Here is a 24,802-nt window from a genome sequence, read left to right on the forward strand (position 1 = left end):
TAAATATTACGTAGAAAGTCGTGAAAAGGTTTTAAATTTATTAAAATGGGAAAATTGTCACGACTCACAACACGACATCAGTGTTGCCAATTCGATATTTTATTTTCGTCCCAAATCACATAGAATATTGTATTAACTAGAGTAAATGTTTAATATAAAATTAGGGTTGATTATGATATTAATATAATTAAAAAACTATTTCAATGAATACGGTGCTCTGTGAACGGAATACAACGTTTATGATGCTCTGTGATTTGTTTAAAGTAAATAAATTTATTTGTTTAAAGTTTTTACAATTATGTACAAATTTAAAAAGATGTGCCCATATCATTTTAAATTTATATGGATACCTACGTACTTACCTAGGTATCTATAGCAGAAAAGAAAATTTAATTTGTAGGTTAGATTAATATTATTAATGATTATAAATAGTTTGTATAAAATATGCTTTTATATTCAAAATTATTAACCTTATTTTTTCATTAGAATAGAATAGACTTTCTTTATTTTATTTTATTAAATGTCTATTAATAAAATTAAAATAAAAGAACAAGTGAACGCTGCAGTATATTTTGTAATTTTTGAACGCAATAAAAATTGTTTCAAATCAACCAACTAGTGTAACAACCCAATAAATTAAAATGTATCCCTCTAAAGGTATAAGCTATCTAATGTACTGACTTTTTAAATTGGTCGGATTAACAAAATTCCGCTGCAACTTCATAGTAGTGTTTTATCGATAGAAATGATTTATGTTGCGGTCATTCGACCTTACTTGATCGCATTTTTTAAATTGAAATGATTTCATATTGCATCACAACTTCAACAGAAACAATTTCATATCGTGTTACATAATTAGCCCACCGTTAGAATTGAAACAGATATGACGAATCAATCATCTAACCTTGAGATTAGTTTTAAGATTACTTGGTAAATTAATGTTTTTCTGCTGTGTTTTACTATTAAGTACGAGAATAGATAGTACTTACTCTGTCAGGACAAGACAGCGCCTTCTTCCTCAACATCCGTTTAGGTGGTATCGGTGCCGACGAACCGCTCGCTATCTCACTCCCACTGATTGTCCCCAGGTCACTCTGTCTCTCTTCCACTCTAGATGGACCCGCGAAGGTCATAGCTGACATCGTGCTGTTTCGTTGGCAAACACATTTTGAACAGCAGGGTCGCTTGAGTTGTGGGATTGGTTCCACGTTCTGCGTCTCTTGCAGGCGTTCTTGTAACATGTCAATAAGCATCTCTTGTTCTTTTATTTTCTCTTCTTGTTCACTAAGCAAATAATGATAAAATTATTATTATACCTCTTATAATATTTTGAACTATACCAACGTTTTAAAGGATTTAATGGTAGGTTATTTATCGATATCACTATATCGAGAAAAAAAAATAACCGTTGTAGGTATAAGTCTAGTTCTATAGTCTGTTTTTTAATCTCAGAGACAAATTTGACATTACCGATGTTATCAGGTTACTGCACTTTTTAAATAGGGTTGTGGCACTATCGGAAATTAATATTAATTAACCATTTTTATAGGTTAATTAGAAATAATGTGTGGGCAACTACCCACACATTATTTCTAATTAACCTATTATATATACCTTTGGAACGCATTATCACAAAAAATAAAGTATAGATATTTATAAATGTAGGGTGGTTGTAACAAAATAGATTTATTATTTTTTATACCACAGTGGGAATCATACTACATACAGGGTTACCAGTTAAGTCGACCTATTGTAAGGATGAATACATGTACTTAGTAAGTAGTATGTAAGTATTGATTATAAGAATATACAGACAATATACACTTAAACGTTGCACCTATCATTTGCCTATCAAGCACCACCCTTATATGGCAACCCCGCCGGCTTAGAATTAAATCTCGCGCGCTAACATCAGCAGATAAAATAAAATATTTGCAGATAAATATTTTAATCAAATATGAATATATACGTATAGTAAAGAAGGGAAAACAAGCCCGTTAGGGGCGTATAGTTTCTGACACATTTCACTATGAGACACCCTATCCTAATCGTTTTTTGATATAATTGAAATTAATTACAAAAAAAAATCCCGATTTTCTACTGTTAACTTAGATATTTTAAAACGTGTAAGTCTTATTATTACTATTATTTGATTTGATACATAAAATAAGATGTTCTATCACTTTAATACGTAAAATAAATAAGTAAGTAGTTAAACTAAAAATAACAATAATAATATATTTAATCTACTGTCACTAATTTATAGGCCGTAACATCTGTGCTAGGGAATACATGTGTTACAGATGTTATTTTAATTTCATAATGTATGTATGTGTGTGTATGTGTGTGTATGGGTGTGTGTGTGTGTGTGCGTACCTGTGTCGTGCCCGCATACGCTGCACCCAGCGTCGCACGGTAGCGAGCGCGTGTCGCGCCTCCGCGCACAAACTAGCGCCGCGCTCGTGCGCTTCCTCCAGTTGCGCTTGAAGCGCACGCGCATTCTCGCACGCTTCTCTATTACACAAACATTCAAGGTCAACTTCAACCAGCAACAAGACGTAGAGAACGGCTCCACCCCTACACTATTGACATCCCAGCTGCTCGAACTAACCGTTTTGCATCATCTTTCCTTATGCGAGCAGCTAAGGAGTGGAACTCTCTACCAGCGTCTATTTTTCCTGCCTCTTACAACATTGGGTCTTTCAAGTCAAGAGTGAATAGGTATTATTTGAGCTTGCGTGTAACAGCTTAGACCACATCATCACTTAACATCAGGTGAGATTGCGGTCAAACGCGCTCAAATTATGATATAAAAAAAAAAAAAACCAATTTATGAGACTAAAGTCGTTGGTTTCAGGACTTCTGTCACTGAGCAGCTTTGTATGCCGTATTTCAATTCGTCATACTCGTGAACGGGTGCTGCTTGTAAGGACTGGTCTGCTCTCACAATCACTATGATTGTTTTCCTCTTATTAATTGTTTAACCAGTTGGTTGTATATTCAATATTTTTTCTATTTAATCATTTAATTGAATTAGTGCTAATTGGTAGTTTATATTCATACACTTAAACTTAAAAATGTAAAGTAACAATAAAATTATTTAAAAGAGCAACACGCAAGTTTCTTACTTATCATTCTTGTGATAAGACAGCTTTCCGAATGAACGGTAGATTTAAAAAAATAGTTGACTATTCAAAAGTGCTTAAATTAAGTTTATTTGAATAAATGATTTTCTATTCTATTCTATTCTACTTGTGATCACTTAATATCATCTTCCACAATTAATTGACTCAGAAAATAATATTTAACTCCACTTGTGATCACTTAATATCATCTTCCACAATTAATTGACTGAGAGAATAATATTTAACTCCACTTGTGATCACTTAATATCATCTTCCACAATTAATTGACTGAGAGAATAATATTTAACTCCACTTGTGATCACTTAATATCATCTTCCACAATTAATTGACTCAGAAAATAATATTTAACTCCACTTGTGATCACTTAATATCATGTTCCACAATTAATTGACTGAGAGAATAATATTTAACTCCACTTGTGATCACTTAATATAATCTTCCACAATTAACTGACTGAGAGAATAATATTTAACTCCACTTGTGATCACTTAATATCATCTTCCACAATTAATTGACTGAGAGAATAATATTTAACTCCACTTGTGATCACTTAATATCATGTTCCACAATTAATTGACTGAGAGAATAATATTTAACTCCACTTGTGATCACTTAATATCATCTTCCACAATTAATTGACTGAGAGAATAATATTTAACTCCACTTGTGATCACTTAATATCATCTTCCACAATTAATTGACTCAGAAAATAATATTTAACAAAAGATCACAATCACAAAGATACAGTATATTTCCATATACTGTATCTTTTGTGATTGTGATCTTGTGAGCGTGACGTTGCGTTGCGTAGACGCGTCAGTGTTGGCCGACCGCCACAAACTTTTTTGCTACTTTTATTATTGTTAGAACAATTCTTTTTTATATGTCGTGTTGATATACTTCACTTTATTGATACATTGTTCTTTTGATAGTTTGCAACTACCTTTATACGTTCTTCACTCACGTTACCTGTGAGAGACGTCCGCGTGGCGGCATCTCTCGGCGGCCTCCTGCAGCCGTTCGTGCAGCGAGGACACGCGCCGCTCGCTGGCACACAATTGCTCACGCCAGCATCGAACCTGCGACGACAGCCGGCACACCGAGCCGCGGACGTCGTCGTTCTGGAGGATATTTCTTTATTGTTATTACAAATATGTATTAATTTTCTTACAGAATTCGTAAAAACATACAACTATATACCTATCTATTTTTAAAATCACTAGTATCCTGACGACTTAGGCGTAATGCCGGTTAGTCAGGGAGAGAAACACCTCATTGCCTACAATATTCACAATTACCTATCTCTTATTTGTTTTTATAATAATATAAACACTTTCGTTCCAAAACTCCCGCTGCCTACGTTCAATCATCCGTCATCCACTTGTCAGTCACATAGATTACTTTGGCTCTGGCCTCTGACGTTCCGTTTCAGGTTACATGATTATTGACTTTACCATTTTTAACTAATGGTGCGTCACACGATAGTTAACACTATATAGACATCAATTTATTCTCCCTTACTAATATTATACTGTAATGTTATAAACTTGAAAGTAACTCAGTCTGTCTGTCTCGCTTTCACGCCAAAACTACGGAACCGATTTAAATAAAATATAGTACACAGATAGTCTAGACCCTGAGAAAAGACATAGGTTACTTTTTAATGTCAGAAAAGGGTTCTAAAGTTCTCCTTTTTCAACCTCTTAGAACTCAGAGTCTAGACTATTTGTGTACCAAATTTTACTTAAATCTGTTCAGTAATTCTATCATGAAAGCGTGACAGTGGATTGTTAGTAATGTGGACTAATAACCATAGCGTGGCTAGCAATGTACCATGTCAGATTGACCTCCACGTGGTTCCCCCTGGAAACCATCGTGCAACATTCCATTATCATCCATAAAAAAAACAGACAGTTATTTTCGTATTTATACCTCTTTGATGATGTTGTTCGCTTTATCCAGTTCCTCGTGCATCTTCACCAGCTCGTCTTCGTGAGCTGTGCACTGCCGCTGCACTTCTACCAGCTCCTCGGTTTTGTCGCTTAACATCACTGCAGTAAAGTATATACATATATTACTTATATAAAAAAAACCTACGTCAAAGTCCACTTTGACGTAGGTACTACTACTTCTAGCATTGTTAGGGGATTTTTTTATATAATCTGTTCAATAATAAATAACTCTGAACAATAAACACATCACCATCTAGTCTACGATAAACAGAGCTTGTGTTATGGGTACTAGATAACTGATATAAATACATAGATTTTTTTTGTAAATATATACACAATATACATAGAAAACAGCCAGACCGATACAAACACTTATACTCATGAATACAATTGTTTGCACCATGTGAATCGAATCCGCTACCATCGGAAATAAAGTGTGCAAAACTGCTAGATAACTGAGGCCGTCATCGTTCAATATTTGAGTTAATAATAAAACTCTTTAATGTATTGTTATATATTATTTTATTTTATGTGTCTACTTTTAATATTGGTGCAATAAAGAATTATAAAAAAAATAAAAAAAACAATTTTTTGCTCCCTATAATCATGATCATCTGCTTCTTCCTTATCCAATATATTTGGGGTCGGCATAATATGTTTTCCGGAGGGAAAAGGAACTGTTAGTAATATGGACTCATGACCCCACTGCTAGCAATGTACCATGTCAGGTTGACCTCCACGCGGTTCCCCCTAGAAACCATCGTGACAAATTCCTGCTGAATTTGTCACTATGGGCTAACTGACCTGAATTCATGTACATCTTATCATCCTCCACTGGTGCCCGCCAGCGTAAACCGTTAGCGCAGGCGGGTGCACCATTTCTTTTTCATCCCAAAAAAATGTTTTCCTCTTTATAATATTAAATTAATTTTGTAAAACTGATACAGCTTGTAAAATAAGTTATATTCTTTATAATAATATATTAAAATATTTCAACAATTCAAATTTTGGCGCGCTCCGCTGTTGATTCCAAGGTGTGTTAGAGGGAGCTGTCAGCAGGAAGAAAATAAAAATGTATCGTGCAAAAACAAGACAGCCGCAGCTGGCCTTTACAGCTTTACCGGACGTTAGGGGGCGAGTGCAGATGGCACTCCAAACCCGCGGAAGGACTTATCGAGCGGCTGAAGGCCAGCTCCTGCCTGACGGATACGACTTTAGTCTGAGGGCACCACTAGGGGTTCGAACCTCAGCTCAGGCCGTCGTAACATCGGTCCTCGTTTGAATTGGTCGGGGGATCGATCGGAGGGGCAAAAACAAGTGTGCGTGAATAAGGTTAAATAAAATATATTATAAAAAGACAGTATTAGTTGAATAATAATTGTAATAAACTTTAAATGTCGTTTCTTTGTTTACAGGTGAGTTATATGTGTGATTCAATATTTTAGTGTTAAATAATTGTAGTGTTTTAAAATTAAATAAAACAATTCTTTGTTTACAGAGAAACAACTTAACTTGGTAACAACAGCCTGACTTGGTAAATTATTAATTTTAAATGCTTATAAACTTCAAGAATTTAATTCAATCAAATCAATTCAAAATATCTTTATTCATGTAGGTCTATTACAGACTTATGATATGTCAAATCTACCGTCAGTTCGGAATGATTTCCAGTTGAGAAGAACTGACAAGAAACTCAATTCGTCTTCTTCTATACATAGTATAAAACAATGTCGCAGTCGCCGTCTGTCCGTCCGTATGTATGCTTAAATCATTAAAACTACGCAACGGATTTTGAAGCGGTTTTTTTTATAGAGTGATTCAAGAAGAATGTTTATATGTATAATAGACGGCCTCGGTGGTATAGCGGTTTAGCACACCGCTTTACTACCGATGGTCGCGGGTTCGATTCCTCAAACATTTGTATTCATGAGTATGATTGTTTGTATCGGTCTGGGTGTTTTCTATGTATAATATGTATGTATTTACGAAAAAAATTATCTATGTATTTGTATCAGTTGTCTAGTACCCATAATACAAGCTTTAGCTAGCTTAACTTGGGTCTAGATGGTGCTGTGTGAATTGTCCTGAGATTATTATTATTATTATTATAATACATACATATTATAGTACATGTTAATAATAATAAAGATACATTTTGAAATTCAGATGTGAGTTGTACATCTTGGTTTCAAAGTCTACAATTGTGTATATTAGTACCGATAACTATACATGTAGTTCTCGGTTACCTTGAGTCTGCAGGATCTGCCTGGTGAGAGAGTCGATGATGGAATTTTTCTCAGTTAAACTGTCACCTGACAGCTTCAGCTGTTCTCGAACTGTCACCAACTGTAATGATAGTCACAATATTATGATTTACCTTCATACTAGCTGTATACGCGACTTCGTCAGCGTGGAATTTAACTATACAGTGGACCCCCGGTAGCCCGACAATCATTTTGCAGGGCAGTGTCGGACTATCGAATTTGTCGGATTATAGAGTACTGCCTAAGACCCCTTATAGTCCGAATTTTTTTACAAAAGAGTACCTTGTAATCCGACAAATTATAGATCCAGTGATGATTCTTTATACATATACAGTGGACCCCCGGTTATCCGACAAACATTTTGCAGGGCAGTGTCGGACCATCGTATTTGTTGGATTATAGAGTGCTGCTTAAGGGTCCTCTGCTTATATATATAGAATTTTTTACAAAAGAGTATCTTGTAATCCGACAAATTACAGATCCAGTGATAAGATTCTATGTTATATATGTATGTATGTATATGCACTCTGAAGTATATTGTCAAAGTAATATTCAATAACAAATAATAGACAATGTCGGATTACAAGGGGGGCCGGATTAGACAGGGGCCGGATTACCGCGGGTCCACTGTATTTCTAAAATGAAAGTTTTTCTAAAACAAAGGTAGCCTAAGTTACTCCACATTACACCTGCTACCTGCCAATAAAAGTCCTGTCAAAATCGGTCCAGTCATTTTAGAGATTAGCCGGAACAGACAGGCAGACAGACAAAAATTGTAAAAATGTAATTTTGGTGTATGTACCGTATTTATATTCATATGCATGTAGTAAACCATTATATCAATATTACAAACAGACACTCCAATTTTATTTATATGTATAGATAATAATATTATTTTAGGAGTTTCGATATTTCGACAGTTACTAGTCTTTAATTTAATAAGTACTATTGACTACAAAATATGTAATAACAACCTTTATGACGACCTCGGTGGTCTAGCGGTCTAGCACACTGATGGTCGCGGGTTCGATTCCTCGCACGGCACAAACACATTCATGAGTGTGATTGTTTGTCTAGGTGTTTTCTATGTACAATATGTATGTATTTATAATATATATATCTATGTACATATATCAGTTGTCTAGTACCCATAACACAAGCTTTAGCTAGCTTAACTTGGGTCTAGATGGCGCTGTGTGAATTGTCCTAAGATTATTATTATTATTATTTACCTATAAACAAGGTAAAATTTTATTGATCATTTTTTACACTACTGGCAATTTTCTTTTCATACCTGATATTATATTGTTAAAAAATTGATTATTAACTACCTAAGTATTTAACAACTGACAGCTGTTTTGAACTCGTTTAAAGAGTTAACTGTAGGAAATAGGGCGTTCAGAATTTGTAAACGTATTTATTTATTTATTTATTTTCGGAAAACCAAGGCTATTTACAAACATAGTTTTAGCAAGAACTAGTTCAGATTATAGTGATAAAATGCATATTGAAGTTTTTAACACGTTTAAACGTTTTATATATATATTCTATCGCATTCAGTTCGAACTAAGCTCTATCAGTAGAATAGAATAGAATAGAATAGAAAATCATTTATTCAAATAAACTTAATTTAAGCACTTTTGAATAGTCAACACTTTTTTTTAAATCTACCGCAATTAATCTTTTTTCTTTAAGTCGGAAAGCTGTCTCGTCACAAGAAGAATATGCAAGAAACTTGTGTGTTGCTCTTTTAAACAATCCTTGTAAGTTTACATTTACAAGTCGAAACGTGTGAATACAAACTACCAACCAGCACTAATTTATTTAGGCTCAAATATAAAAACACAATAAGATTAAATCATCAGTTTCTTTGGTGATCCCAGAATCCAGCCTTAAGTAAAGAATAATACTGATTAAAAACGTTGGCTAGAGCATGTGCACAGAATGGAACCCTCCCGTTTACCACTACGCGTTCTGCTCGGTGCAATAGCAAATGCAATGAGAGACGTACATAGGCATTTACCTAGATTGCGTCAAACGCGACATGGCCACATTTCAAATAGATCACCGTGACTGGGAAAAGTTCGCAACAAATAGAATAGATTGGCGCGTAACGTGGCGACGTGTAATGGTGAATGGATGCCTGGCTTCAAAAACTTGCTGACAATAGACGGAAGCGCCATGTAGGCGGTTCAGAACCGACTAATGGCAATATTTTCTCTTGTCGAGCCTGTGGTAGGCTCGTATCGATTTTGGTCGGGCCTGGAAAGGATTGCCTCTATTTATAATCTGGAAGCGGCGGAGACTGCAGGTCGAACAGAACGCCGCCATCAGTCTGTGCACAAATGCCGTGAATGACATGATCGCCCGCGACCTCAAGTCTCATCGGTGGAGCAGTTTGACGTCCGGACAGCGGGCGCGCAGCGCACCTGCGCGACCTCGCCCCCCTCCACGCGCGCCCACCGGACGCCACTCGCGCGCTCCCGCGCGACTTACTCTCCACCGAGTGATCACGTCATTTACGTGACGTGGTGGCGTTAAGCCGGCTCGGCGAGCGAAAGAATGATTCCCGCCACACAACGCCCACAGGCGGATGCTGAAAAGCAGCCGCCCTGCCGGCCGGTAAAAGAACGACGCTGGGGTGGTCCACCCCAGCAGAATGCCCGGGCAAGGAGCGCAAGCTCGGGGCCCGTACCCAGCGGTCCGCAAAAAGACCAGCGGACGACCCGAAGTGAGTAATCTAGAACCCGACCAGGGCTAAAAAGAAGATAGCTCAGTTTTGAAAGATGAGGTTAAGTAGAGATGCGTGCAATGGCTAGCTTGCATAAGGTAAAAATAAGGAACGACTCACAATTGATGGCTGGAGCGATCTCTTGAAGGGTTGATTTCACTGGAACTGATGCAGAAGCTTGTCTTCCAAAGCTTAACTACTCTTTTCACTGCCTAAGGGCTAGCCCAGCACAAACTGTTATTAGCTATTTAAATTGTTGTACATTATCAGTTGAATTGAAACACTGCTACCATTACGGCATCTCGACGCAAAGAAGTTTTGTTGCGTATTAAAAGCACCTGTGACGTGTAGAGCCGCTGTGAGTCGATGAGGGATAAAAGGTTTCTTATATCGGCGCATAGATGGCACCGCTAGTTTGAAATTACGATATTTGGGAATAAGGAACTCAAGCCAGCACAGGTTTATATAGCCACGAAAAGAGCTGTTCACGGACCATTACGCCACAAATCGTTTATAACATACGCATAGGTCATTAGTTAGATTAAAAAATATAAAAGTTTATTTTAAGTTAAAATTATTTTAACATTTTTTATGGTAAGTACCAAGTTAAAATTGTTATAATATTTTTTATGGTTTTACCTCTTTCTCTTTCTCTTCTAACTGCTGCTGGTATCGTGCGTACATTCCATCTTTTTCTAACAACGAGGTTTCCAAGTCGCGTACACGTTGCCGAAGATCTCCCATTTGTAACTAAGTACAAAAAAAATCATCAACAAAACAAACCTTACAAAATCACGCTACTCTACTCTCAGCCTCTGCTCAGTGTTACTAGAATACAATAGAATAGAAAATCATCTATTGAAATAAACTTAATTTAAGTACTTCTGTATAGTCATAACATTTTTTTAATCTACCGCTCATTCGGAAAGCTGTCACATCACAAGAAGAACGAGCAAGAAACTTAAGTGTTGCTCTTTTAAATAATAATTGTAAGTTTAAATTTTCAAGTCAAAACGTGTGAATACAATCTATAATCACCGTCGCTGTCCGTCCGTCCCTATGTATGCTTAAATCTTTAAAACTACGCAACGGATTTTGAACCCGTTTTTATAATAGATAGAGTTATTCAAGAGGAAAAGCGAAGCCGCGAGTAGCTAGTAATTAATATAACAAACAGTCTAACGTTACTCACCTCTATAGCTTCGTTGTTCTGTTTCAGTCTCAGGTTTTCTTCCTCCAGTCCGCAGGTACAGTCAGTCTAAAACACAATTAGCATTCTCATTTTAATTTTAATAGCAAGGATAACTGAAATGATAATCTGAACCATAACTATCAGACGCATGCTACAGTTATCGGAGCTTCGCCTAATTTTTTTTTATATTATTAAAAAAATCGACGCGGATGATGTCGCGGGTAACAGCTAGTAAAGAATAAGCATGCACAGACACAAAAGGTATAATAATTATCAAAAGCTATAATATGCGAATCGGGTGAAGGAGATTGTATGTTAGTAATAAAAAAAATTCAAAAATCATTTATTCATGTAGTACATTTTAGCGGCTTATGAAGGTCAAATACATTATAATTTTAATTTTTTCCCTACCGTCCAGTTCAGTATATGGATCTAATTGAGAAGAACTGTCAAGAAACTCAATTGAATATTTTATTTTTTTAAAGCCAGTTTATTTACAATGTATATATATATACAACCATTGCCATGCACGCTCGTGATTCATAATGTAGTCTAATAACTCCATTACTAACAATATACCAAACCAGGTTCCACGCGGTTCCCCCTGGAGACGATCATGGTTAATTCCTGACAAATTCACAACGTAATGCTATTTTTTTTATTGAGAATTTTGGCCTATTTTTAGGTACTAAGACCCTGTACTGCGACCTACATAGATCTATTGTGCTTGCCCTTTTTCAGAGTCCCAGATCTGTCAGGGCCAAGAATTGAAGGATATTCTTAGGAGCGATGGTTTTTATCCTCAGGATAGAGTGTTTACTTTCAAATGAGATATTTCGTTCATGCATGAGTGGGTTACAACCACAGGATGTGTAGCAGAATAAATATTATATATATATTAAATATTTAAACTTTTTGCCTCGCACAACCACATTGTGGAATCACCTTCCAGCAATGGTATTTCCGAACCGATACGATATTGAAACCTTCAAGAAAAGAGCTTATTCCTTTTTAAAAGGCCGACAACGTAATTGCAATTCCCCTGGTGTTGCGGGTGCTCATGGGCGGCGGTAATCACTTACCATCAGGTGAGCCGCATGCTCGTTTGTCCCCTGTGTTATAAAAAAAAAATTTAATAATCTGCAGATTTTGCCATGCTGGAAAGAAACGCCACTGCATTTCCCCCTGCAGATAGGCTACCTGACCCGACTTCATGCTCATCCTATCATCTTCCACTAACCACGCTACCATTCCCTTATCATGCACTTAAAAAACGCGCATGGTGTGCAAGGACATACAGTAAGCATATGCTGCAGCCGGAGGAGCTGCGCGGTGATGTCCTGCAGCTCCTCAGACACCTCCGCGGCGGGGGACTCCTCGGACCGCTCCCACACTCCCTGCCCGAGTAAAACGACTAGTGACGTATAAAATTGCTTTATTTACAAATTTAATAATAACAAAAACACTAATAGTATACAATTCATGCAATTAAACATTAATTAACTTGCCTAAATTAAAATTAAGTACTATTTTACTTAATTTATCTATACATATAAATAAAATTGGAGTGTCTGTTTGTAATATTGAAATAACTGTTTTTAACTACATGCATATGAATACAAATACGGTACATGCACCAAAATAACATTTTTTACAATTTTTGTCTGTCTGTCTGTTTGTTCCGGCTAATCTCAGTATTTATTTACCAAAAAAAATGCATCCATGTATTTATATCAGTTGTCTAGCACCCATAACACAAGCTCTGCTTCACTTAGAACTAGATGGCGTGTGAATTGTCCTGAGATATATTATTATTATAAAAAGGACCCTCTCAGTCCGTAATTATTTTTTGTTGTCACTAATTTATTTTTATGATTTTATAAATAGGTTACATATAATGGGGTTGATATGAATGGAAACGAAAACCCGAAAAATCAATTTAGATAGCAAATGTTAAATATACATTTGCAGCAAAATTTCCGTCCTCTATCAACTTAGGCATGAACCATGCAATTTATTATTCTAAGTTAGTTAGACCACAGCAAAATATTACTCTCATAATATATTCCACAATACCGAATCGTTGTTGGAGCTGTTCAAGAAATTCGATATCTCCAACTTTAGGTTGTCCACCTCCAGCGCTATATCCTGAAATAATTTGCTACGATTATTTTATAGGCAAACAATTAAAAGTACGCATCACATAAATACTGCAGCTTCTAAAACCGTAATTAAATTAAAAAATAAACAGGATAACGCGGAAAAATACAAGATACAATATTAAATCAAACATATGCCCTGGGGATTGTTAGTAATTTGGAATGATGATCTTATTGCTAGCAATATACCAAGTCAGGTTGACCTCCACGCGGTTCCCCTTGGAAACCATCGTGATAAATTCTTCATGAATTTGTCACGATGGGCTAACTGACCTGACTTCATGTTCATCTTATCATCCTCCACTGGTGCCCCGCCAGCGTAAACTGTTAGCGCAGGCGGGTGCTCCATTCCATAATCACCCATAAAAAAAACCAGGGGATATGTTAACAACAATAATATAGACATATCTATACAATAATAACTAAAATTAATTTAAAATATATGAGAATAATTTAATTATCAAAATTATATTTGACGGTCTCGGAAATCTAGCGGTTTAGCACAACACCTTATCGATGGTCGCTGGTTCGATTCCTCACACAGTACTAACATTTATACCCAAAACAAGATGTTTTATATATGTATGTTTGTTGCATTTAGAATAAAAAAATGTATTTATTATATATTATATCATTAAATACTAACATTTACACAAGCTTTGGTTAGCTCGAAATTTTCTTGGGTTATAATACATTTATTTTTATTTCTATCAGTTGTCTAGTACCCATAACACAAGCTCTGCTTAGCTTGGGACTAGATGGCGCTGTATTAATTGTGCAGGGTTATTTATTTATTATTAAGAATTGTATTGAGTTATCATTATTTTCTCACGTGACACTGTTCGAGAGACCACTTCTGGCTGTGAACCACATTCTGCAGTCGGCCGATCTGCTCAGTCTTCTCGCGGTCCATTAATCTCACGTCGAGACACGATTTGCGCAGCATCTCTATTATCTCCTCCTGTTTTGCCGTCTGCAAATTTACGAATACAAAATTATATACAACTAGCTGTCGCCGCGACTTCGTCCGCGTGGAATTTAACGTTATTTTTCTAAAATAAAAGTAGCCTAAGTTACTCGTTATTACATCAGGCACCTGCCAAAAAAAGTCCCATCAAAATCGGTGCAGCCATTTCAGAGATTAGCCGAACAATTAGACAGACAATAATGGTAAAAAATGTTATTTTGGTGTATGTACCGTATTTATATTCATATGCATGTAGTAAAAAGCGGTTATTTCAATATTGAAAACAAACACTCCAATTTTATTTCTGTGTATCGAATTTAAATTAAATTATCGGATACATTTTCATACAACCCATCATCTAATATTAAACATCTTACCTCATAGAAACACTCTCGGTAGAGTTCTTCAATCACTGACAAGTTGCTCTGCAGTGTACTGACCATACTCTTTTGATTCTCCATTTCCTACAAACGAAGCGATTATTAATTCATTTGATGATGATGATGATGATGGTGATAATGATGATGACTATGATGATGATGATGATGATGATGATGATGACCTCCTTGTCATAAATACGACAATAGCGACTCTTTCATGTGCTATTATGTCACTAGCGAAACCAACTTTATTTTTAAAGACTCGGTCGCATTGCGTGCTGAAAATTATTATTTATTTATTGCATTACGCATTTATGATATGAATATTAAGACACATAAAGCACACAAAAAAATTATTATACAGGATTAGTCGGAAATGTATACTAAGTCGTTAGCACTGTAACTATATTACTAGCTGTACCCGCGAATTCATACGCATGGAATCTAAGTTCATTTTTCTAAAATAAATGTTACTCCTTATTATATCAGCCAAAATAAGTCCCGTCAAAATCGGTCCAGCCATTTCAGGGATTAGCCGGAACAAACAGACCGACAGACACAGACAAAAATTATAAAAAATATTATTTTGGTATATGTACCGTATATATATTCATATGCATGTAGTAAAAAACGGTTATTTCAATATTACAAACAGACACTCCAATTTTATTTATATGTACAGATATCTTAATTTTTTTTTTATTATTTTATGCAAAAAGAAAAATGTATTATTCAATTCAATCAATCAAAAACAGCCGACGTTCTGTATTAGTAGAATAGTAAGTCGGAGCGCAACGAAATAAATCACGGTCGATTTTGATACCTAAAAATAATTTCATTCAAAAATATACGAAAAAAAAATCACGCCAGATTTTGATTCCTAAAAATAATTTCATTCAAAAACAATTAACAAAAAATGCAGTGGTTTTCCTCTCAAATAAAACCACTGAGTTTTTTACGTTATTGGAACCAATTAATATGAGTAAACGTACGTAAATGTAAATTTCTCAACATCCCGAGAAGACCCGAGAAATTAACCTCGAGAATTCTCGAGACCCGAGAAATTGAAAAGCTCGAGAAATCATGAACCCTAGTCTAGATGGCGCTGTGTGACTTGTCCTGAGATTAAAAAAACTTTAAACCGATAGTTCTCGAAAAAATAATATAGTTTCAGACTAAATTGTAGAACAACAATCGTAGAACAGCATTGTATATTTAACTATTCGGTAGATGCTTCGACAGACATACACATGTACCCAAACCGCACACACTTAAATTTGTAACAATATCTGATAAATATACTTTTTTTTTAATCGTTGCAATTGTTTGAGTTTTTTTTGTTTAATGTGTTATTAAATGTATATTAACATCTACCGAATAAATATCATTTCATTTCAACAAGTTATTCGTTACCGCGAGTGGTAGGTACCATATCCTTGCGACTTAGTTATCCTCTTTCCGATAATCCTGTATAAATATGTTTAAAATGAATTTTAATAGTAACTTTATATACTAACTATACGATAATAACATCTTCCACAATTAATTGACTGACACAATAACATTTAACTGCACTTGTGATCACTTAATATCATCTTCCACAATTAATTTACACAGAAAATAATATTTAACTCCACTTGTGATCACTTAATATCGTCTTCCACAATTAATTGACTGAGAGAATAATATTTAACTCCACTTGTGATCACTTAATATCGTCTTCCACAATTAATTGACTGAGAGAATAATATTTAACTCCACTTGTGATCACTTAATATCATATTCCACAATTCATTGACTAAGAGAATAATATTTAACTCCACTTGTGATCACTTAATATCATATTCCACAATTCATTGACTAAGAGAATAATATTTAACTCCACTTGTGATCACTTAATATCATATTCCACAATTCATTGACTAAGAGAATAATATTTAACTCCACTTGTAATTGGTCTGCTCTGATTTAATCTTATTGTGTTTTTATATTTGAGCCTAAATAAATTAGTGCTGGTTGGTAGTTTGAATTCACACGTTTCGACTTGTAAAATGTGAACTTACAAGGATTGTTTAAAAGAGCAACACACAAGTTTCTTGCTTATTCTTCTTGTGATGAGACAGCTTTCCGAATAAGCGGTAGATTTAAAAAAATTTTGACTATTCAGAAGTGCTTAAATTAAGTTTATTTGAATAAATGATTTTCTATTCTATTCTATTCTATTCTACTTGTGATCACTTAATATCATCTTCCACAATTAATTGACTGAGAGAATAATATTTAACTCCACTTGTGATCACTTAATATCATCTTCCACAATTAATTGACTCAGAAAATAATATTTAACTCCACAAAAGATCACAAGTAGAATAACACGTTTAACCGCATGAATAGAGACGTACACCGCGAGCCTAGTTCAATTTATTTTCACTTCTGTTTCTGATTTTTAAAAGCTTATATTTCTATAAATTACGTTACTGAGTTAGATGCAGTTTCGTATTAAAACAGACATGTTCCTGCCAACTAAGACTTGTTAATTTTTTTAAAATTCACATTTTATTCGTTAAGAAAGAGTATGAATAAAAAATTAGCAAGAACGAGCCACGAGTCTCTCAATGCCCAATCACACACGCAACCTCTACATTTTTGTAGTTAACTATAAAAATATTTTTATATTTAATTATTTAATATGTCTATTTTCACGAGATTATTATTTACAGTGATCGCAAACATATTATAATATAATATTAGCAGTAGAATAGAATAAAATTATCTATACTTGTACACTTTTAAACTTTTGTAGTTCAAAATAGATATATCAGTTAACACGTGTTGAGGAGCAGGTGGTCGCCCCGTTTCAGCGGATATCCTGCGTTCCAAATCTTTACAAAAAAATCTCCACTGGATTATTCCGTGTCGCAATCACGTCTCGTGAACGAGATACCACCAAAGATTGATAAAATATCAGTATTATTATTAGGGCTCGGAATAGATAGTGCAATTTTAATTACTTGCAGCAAGAAAGTCAATGTAAGCAACGTAAGATAAGACCTAAAATCTGTTTGATTTCCGGGAACTAAAATCATGCAATGCAATGCAACTTATCTTATATATAAAATTCTCGTGTCACAGTTTTCGTTCCCATACTCCTCCGAAACGGCTTAACCGATTCTCATGAAATTATGTGAGCGTATTGAATAGGTCTGAGAATCGGCCAACATCAATTTTTCATCTCCCTAAATGTTAGGGGTAGTCCACCCCTAAATTTTTTTTTATTTTAAAGCAAAATAACGTTTGCTGGGACAGCTTGTATAATTATAAAATCATGAAAATTACACTAATTGTTTATTTATAGGTTTATAGGAGTGAGTAGAAGGAAAAAAAACATGTCCAGATATTTATTGCAATTTAAAAGATAAGTCAGAGTGCAGTAGTGTTCCAAAGATGACAATTATTCGTCTTCGAATTCAAGATCGCCAACAAAACATCATCGTCGGGTTTATTATAATATAATACTATTATTTTTTCGGCATTATTGGATGTCAAGGAATTTCTTTTGATATTCATTATCCATTTATACAGCGAAAAAGAAAATAGTACGTCAAAGGCATATCCATACTATTGATGTCACAAAATCGCAAGTACATAAAATTGCACTACCCGATTATTACCCTATTCCGAGCCCTAATTATTATTGTTAACCAGGTTTAAGACACGAACTATTTAATGGTAAATAAGTTTACCTTTCTAGATAAGAAACTAAAAAAGTCTGATATAATACTTTTATTCTATTCTTCCAATATTGTAATTGGCTTATAAGAAATGCATTTTATATCCTAAATCTGTATTTAAATTTATAGTTATATTATATTTATACATTTTATATTAAACTCTTGTTTGTTACTTCATTCTGTTTTATTGTCAATACCGTCCAAATAAATAAAAAAAAATATTTTCTCCGTTTACCAAGTCTTTATACCTTTTACCTATATATTTATTTTTTATTTATTTATTTGCAGAATACAATGTTACAAGTAGGTCTTACAATATGAATATTCGTTCAATGTATTCAGCCTGCTAACAGGCGTGCAAAATTTATACACGTTATTACTTTTATAAATTGAATTAATTTTTAAAATATTTCTAATAATTAAATTAAATTATTTATATATTAAAATATGTCAAAACTAACAATTTTACATGTCAAAAAAATCCTTAATACTATAAAAACAGTTTTCTAATAACCAATTATAAAGTCTAGATTTAAAAAGTCTAAAATTTTGCATTTTTATGTCAGTTGGTAATTTATTGTAAATTTTAATCATCATGTTGTAACTATTTTTTTCAAAGATTGCACTTCTATATATTGGTTTTAACAATCGTGTTGGGTCTCTTGGTCTAAGTAAGGGATTATTAGATTTAAGTTTAAATATATCAGGGTGTGTTTTCACAAAACAACTACACTGATGAATATATAAACCAGATAGGGTCAGCAATTTATATTTTTTAAATAGGGGCCGACATGAATCTGTCTGTTTCAAATTGGCTATCGCTCTGATGCATTTCTTCTGAGTTATAAAAACTCTGTTGACCAGAGTACAATTGCCCCATACAATTAAACCATACCTAAGTACAGAAGCAACATATCCGTGGTATGCTGTAAGAGCAGTTTTTCCCCTGCTATATTCAGACGTCTTAAGACATAAATAAATTTTTCTAATTTTATACAAACACTCTCAATATGTTGTTTCCAATTACAATGTCTATCTAATATTATACCCAAAAATTTTGTATGGTCCGTTTTTTGTATATTTTGATTTTTATAGTCAATATTTAATTTTAGTGGTTTAGCTTGATAGTTAGTTATACAAATATTATTAAACTACAACATATATTAATTTATACACTCTTAACTGTTACAGGCGGCGACCGTCGTCCGCATGGAAAACCTTTGATGTCATGTCATTTTTAATTCTTAAGACTAATTATAAAAAAGTTTCATTATTCTATCTTCAAAAATTACGAATTTCAAAATAAATTTTCATCCCCTATTTTATTTTATCCCGTAAAAGTTTTACAAACTTTGAATGTATGACATTCAAAGTTTGTAAAACTTTTTACTTTTTCTTTTTTTTTTTCTCTATTTTATTATTTAATCAACAGCCTAAAAAATAAGTTTCTACCCTTAAAAATGACGATTCTTCATACAACATTGCATCTCCCCTTTCAACCCCTTACAACCCTTTTTCGCATTAAAAAGCCTGTCCTTTCTCAGGGTCTAGATTATCTGTATACCATTCATTTAAATCAGTTCACTAGTTTTGGCGTGAAAGCGTGACAGACAGACAGAGTTACTTTTGCATTTATAATTGTTATAACTGGCTAATCAGATATGTATTTTATATTCTAAATTTGTATTTATAGTTCTTTTATATTACATTCCTGTTTTTTAATTCCTTTTTTCTATTCCTAATTGTCAGTGGTCTATATTATTATATTTTCTCCGTTTACCTAGTCTTTTTTCTTATTACTACAACAATAATTAGTGAGGAAGGATAAGGATTTACTATTTTATTAATCTGACCTGTATGTCTGTGCTAACGGAGAAGTCAGATTTGTCATTCTTGGCGTCCAAGACTTGCCGCAACGTCTTCAGCTGTAAATAAATTATTTATTACTAATCCCATCAAAAACATAAATGTGAAATGATAGCCGATAGTTGTCTTCTACGACAAAAGAGGTGAGATCTAAATGGGTGCCAAGTTCAATGATCTGTCCTGAAATGTATTTATAATAATATAAAAATAATTTCTTCTTATAACTTAGGATAATATACTGTAGCCTAAGTAACAGGTTTAGAACTTGCGAAGGCTATAGTATATTTCGTATATGAAAACTAGCCAAATCAGACCTTAGGAAGTGTTATAATTTTGATCTATAGTTGATCAGTGATAAAAATGACGATATTTGGACGTTAATATCTAAATAACCGTTTGAGATATGTTTATGAAATTTGGAACACATATTTATCGCAAGTCTCAATATATGAACCAAATTTAACAGGTTTAAGTGAAAGAGTTTTTGAGTTATGAGGGGGTCAAAAGTGGCTCCAAATGGTTCGTGTAAATATACACACGGTGCTGCTCGCCAGTTCTCTTACTTGAACTCGGCTTTGACACGCTCCCGCATGTAGATAGGCTTTGTAAGCACTAATAGTGCTTACAAAATACTTGAATGGCCCCATACGAAAACAGTGGTATTTCTTAATAGCTACTATCTATAGACAAACAGAAACTAAAATCTTTCCTCAATATAATGTAAATATAGATATCATTCAATTTCATCAGACGCGGAATGCATTCTACAGTTTTGTTTTTACAGGAAACGACCCAAATTTTTAACTGTGCTGTAGCGACACCAAATTCCTGGATTCCTAACGTTTTATTTTACTTTTATATCACCTTACATATTCTAATTTGTTTCTTCTAATGTCTAAGCGTGTTATTCTTTTATTTATAGAAAATACCTAGACCGTTACAAACAATCATACTCATGAATACAAATGTTTGTAACGTGCATGGAATCTAATCTGCGACTATCGGAAGTAAAGCGGTATGCTAAACCTCTAGATCTCCGAGGGCGTCAATGCGACATATTGGCGGCAGGTGTTACCTACCAGCTGGTGGGGAGTGAGTGAGATGTGATTGAAATGTGAACATATAACCACATTACTAGGGGGAAAGGGCATTGTTAGTAATGTGGACTAATGATCCCATTGCTAGCAATGTACCATGTCAGATCGACCTCCACGCGGTTCCACCTGGAAACCATCGTGATACATTCCCGGTGAATTTGTCACGTAGGGCTAACTGACCTGACCATATGTTCATCTTATCATCCTCCACTGGTGCCCCGCCAGCGTAAACCGTTATTGCAGGCGGGTGCACCATTCCATTATCATCCTTTAAAAAGAAACCACATTACTAGCAATGTACCATGTCAGGTTGACCTCCACGCGATTCCCCCTGGAAACCATCGTGATAAATTCCTAGTTGTTCATGTACGGGATTTTCATTTAATGTTACCTATATACATAGTAAATAAACTGGCTTTTAAAGTAATTGAATTGAGTTTCTTGCCAGTTCTTCTATATTGGATCTATATACCGAACTGGACGGTAGGGAAATAATAAAGTTATAATATAAAGTAATTTACGATCATAAGCGGCTAAAATGTCCTACATGAATAACTGATTTTTTAATTTGAATTTGAAACGGCGATCGAAATTACGACGGCCTGAGCTGAGTTTCGAACCCCTAGTGGTGTCCTCTGACTAAAGTCGAAATTGAATCTGAATGAAATGAATGTCGAAGTGAATTTGAATTTAAGAACACATATATGTTTGTATGTGTGTGGTCACCTCGTGTACTTTATCGTTGAGGTCGGCCCTCAGCGCGGCCGCCCGCTCCGTCAGTGCTGTGATGCGAGTCTCCGCTAACTGCAAGCTCTCACTCTGCACGCGCACCGTCTCTTCTTTATTCCGCAGCTGTATTTATTATATTATATTAATAACTAGCTGAACCCGCGACTTCGTCCGCGTGGAGTTTAACTTTAATTTTTCTAAAACAAAAGTAGCCTAAGTTACTCCTTATTACATCAGCTACCTGCCAATAAAAGTCCCATCAAAATCGGTCCAGCCATTTCAGAGATTACCCGAAACAGACATTTAGACAAAAATTGTAAAAAATATTATTTTGGTGTATGTACCGTATTTATATTCATATGCATGTAGTAAAAACGGTTATTTCAATATTACAAATCGACACTCCAATTTTATTTATACGTATAGATAATAATTCAGGACAATTCACACATCGTCAACTAGTCCCAAGATAAGTAAAGTTTGTATTATGGGTCTGAGACAACTGCTACAACACGAAACATCACACAAGTATCCGAACAATTCACACAAGCATCTAGTCCCAAGCTGAACAGAGCTTGTGTTATGGGTACTAGACTACTAATACAAATACTTAATTTTTTTTGTAAATGCTATAATAATGGGATCTAGTGTCGCTATTGTTATCGATGTACTATGTTAGGTCAACCTCCAAGGGGTTCCCCCTGGAAACCATCGTGGTTAATACCTGGTTGTTTAATCACTATAGGCAAACTGACCTGACCTCATGTTCATCTTATCATCCTCTACTGGTGCCCCGACAGCGTATACTGTTAGCGCAGGCGTGTGGACCATTCCATTATCATCATCATCATCATCTGCTTCTTCCTTATCCTGTTTATTTGGGGTCGGCGACCATTCCATTATAATCCATTAAAAATATATATATACAAAACATTCAGGCCGATATAAACAATCATACTCATGAATACAAAACTTTGTACCGGAATCAAATCTGCGACCATCAGAAATAAAGCGGTGTACTAAACCACCGGTGTACGCGGTGTTAAATCACCTAATGTATGTATACTTACAATCTGTAGGGCGGCGAGCAGTTGGTTGTGGTAGTGCTGCGCACGCGCCGCCGCCTCGCACTCGCCGCTGCCCGCACTCGACGCGCACGCGCTCTCCTTAACAACAACAAAACGGTCGAGTGCATCACTTTGAAGCCGAGCGGCCATTATATGATTGATATCCCTTGTTAAAAGCTTCCTTTACACACTCAGCGTCAAGCCGCTTCACGCGCGATGCGGCGTCACGCTGGACAGTGTGCATGGTGCCTTTACACGTACGCTCTTTCCAAATCCTTCAGAGTGAGCATGGTGCCTTTAATAATAATAATAATAAAGACATTTATTCAGCATTACAGTATTCTTAGATGCTATCTATCTTATATACTATACAACTTAAAAGCTAAAAGCTAAAACATACTAGTAACGCTGAATGTGACTCCCACTCAGCATTTATACTGCAGTATATATATACCACAGTGCTGATTTTCAGTGGGGCCACCACACAGGAGAGAGCGTACGTAAAGATTACTAAAGAAAATAAAACGTTAAAATTAAGACCATTTTATAAATAGGTATGAATATGTATGTAAAGATAAATGCAATTTTAATTAATGTATGTATTTAGTATATTCTGTATATTATTTAAGTAGGTATATTGCTATGTAATGAGATATTTATTATAATAAAATTTATTAATAATATTTAAATATATAACGTACATAAACGGTGTAGTTGGTACATACTTTACATGATGTCTTTTACGCTCTTTCCGAATCGTTCAGTGAAGATGCAAAGTCCAACTGCGGTTAACAGAATTGGAATAGTTCGACAAAAGCATGCCATTATTTGCAGCGCGAATCGATTTTCGCGCAGGAAATAATGTTCATGTAAACGTAGACAAAGAGAACGAGAAAGCCCGCGCGCGCAAACAGTGAGCGCATTCCCGCGCAAACAGTGAGCGCATTCCCGCGCAAACAGTGAGCGCATTCCCGGGCAAACAGTGAGCGCATTCCCGGGCAAACAGTGAGCGCATTCCCGCGCATACAGTGAGCGCATTCCCGCGCAAACAGTGAGCGCATTCCCGCGCATACAGTGAGCGCATTCCCGCGCATACAGTGAGCGCATTCCCGCGCAAACAGTGAGCGCATTCCCGCGCAAACAGTGAGAGCATTCCCGCGCAAACAGTGAGCGCATTCCCGCGCAAACAGTGAGCGCATTCCCGCGCATACAGTGAGCGCCTTCCAGCGCATACAGTGAGCGCATTCCCGGACAAACAGTGAGCTTTGTGGGTGGATCCAGCTTGGACGGGGGTCACATAGTCGTGGTCAAGTCAAGAAGTTATAATTTAATTTTGATAACAATAGATACAAGTAAAAAGTAGGCATATTATTAATGTACGTAAATACAGTACTTATAAAATATTAATAAAATCTGTATGGTGACAAAATATATAAATGAAATCATTACGTTCAATAAGTGGTACACCTAAGACCTGGGCTCAGGGGGGTCATGACTCCCATAAGCCCCCCCCCCCCACTC

The 24,802-nt window shown here is 35.2% G+C and overlaps 1 protein-coding gene across 1 annotated transcript; it reads right to left on the reverse strand.

Moving 5' to 3' along the window:
• Window positions 1-962: 962 nt before the first annotated feature.
• On the reverse strand, window positions 963-23,215 carry LOC131852348 (centromere-associated protein E-like). Its single transcript, XM_059203015.1, has 13 exons — window positions 23,195-23,215; window positions 22,212-22,337; window positions 20,376-20,447; window positions 14,789-14,875; window positions 14,277-14,417; window positions 12,584-12,682; window positions 11,286-11,351; window positions 10,733-10,843; window positions 7,345-7,444; window positions 5,079-5,197; window positions 4,116-4,267; window positions 2,377-2,514; window positions 963-1,284 (listed from the first exon to the last, which is right to left on the reverse strand). Exons 1-13 carry the CDS (start codon window positions 23,213-23,215, stop codon window positions 963-965), a joined length of 1,554 nt encoding a protein of 517 aa, XP_059058998.1.
• Window positions 23,216-24,802: the final 1,587 nt, after the last annotated feature.

This window comes from Achroia grisella, unplaced genomic scaffold (assembly GCF_030625045.1).
Source record: "Achroia grisella isolate CSIRO2021 unplaced genomic scaffold, CSIRO_AGI_Agris_v1 utg842, whole genome shotgun sequence".
Classification (NCBI taxonomy): Eukaryota; Metazoa; Arthropoda; class Insecta; order Lepidoptera; family Pyralidae; genus Achroia; species Achroia grisella.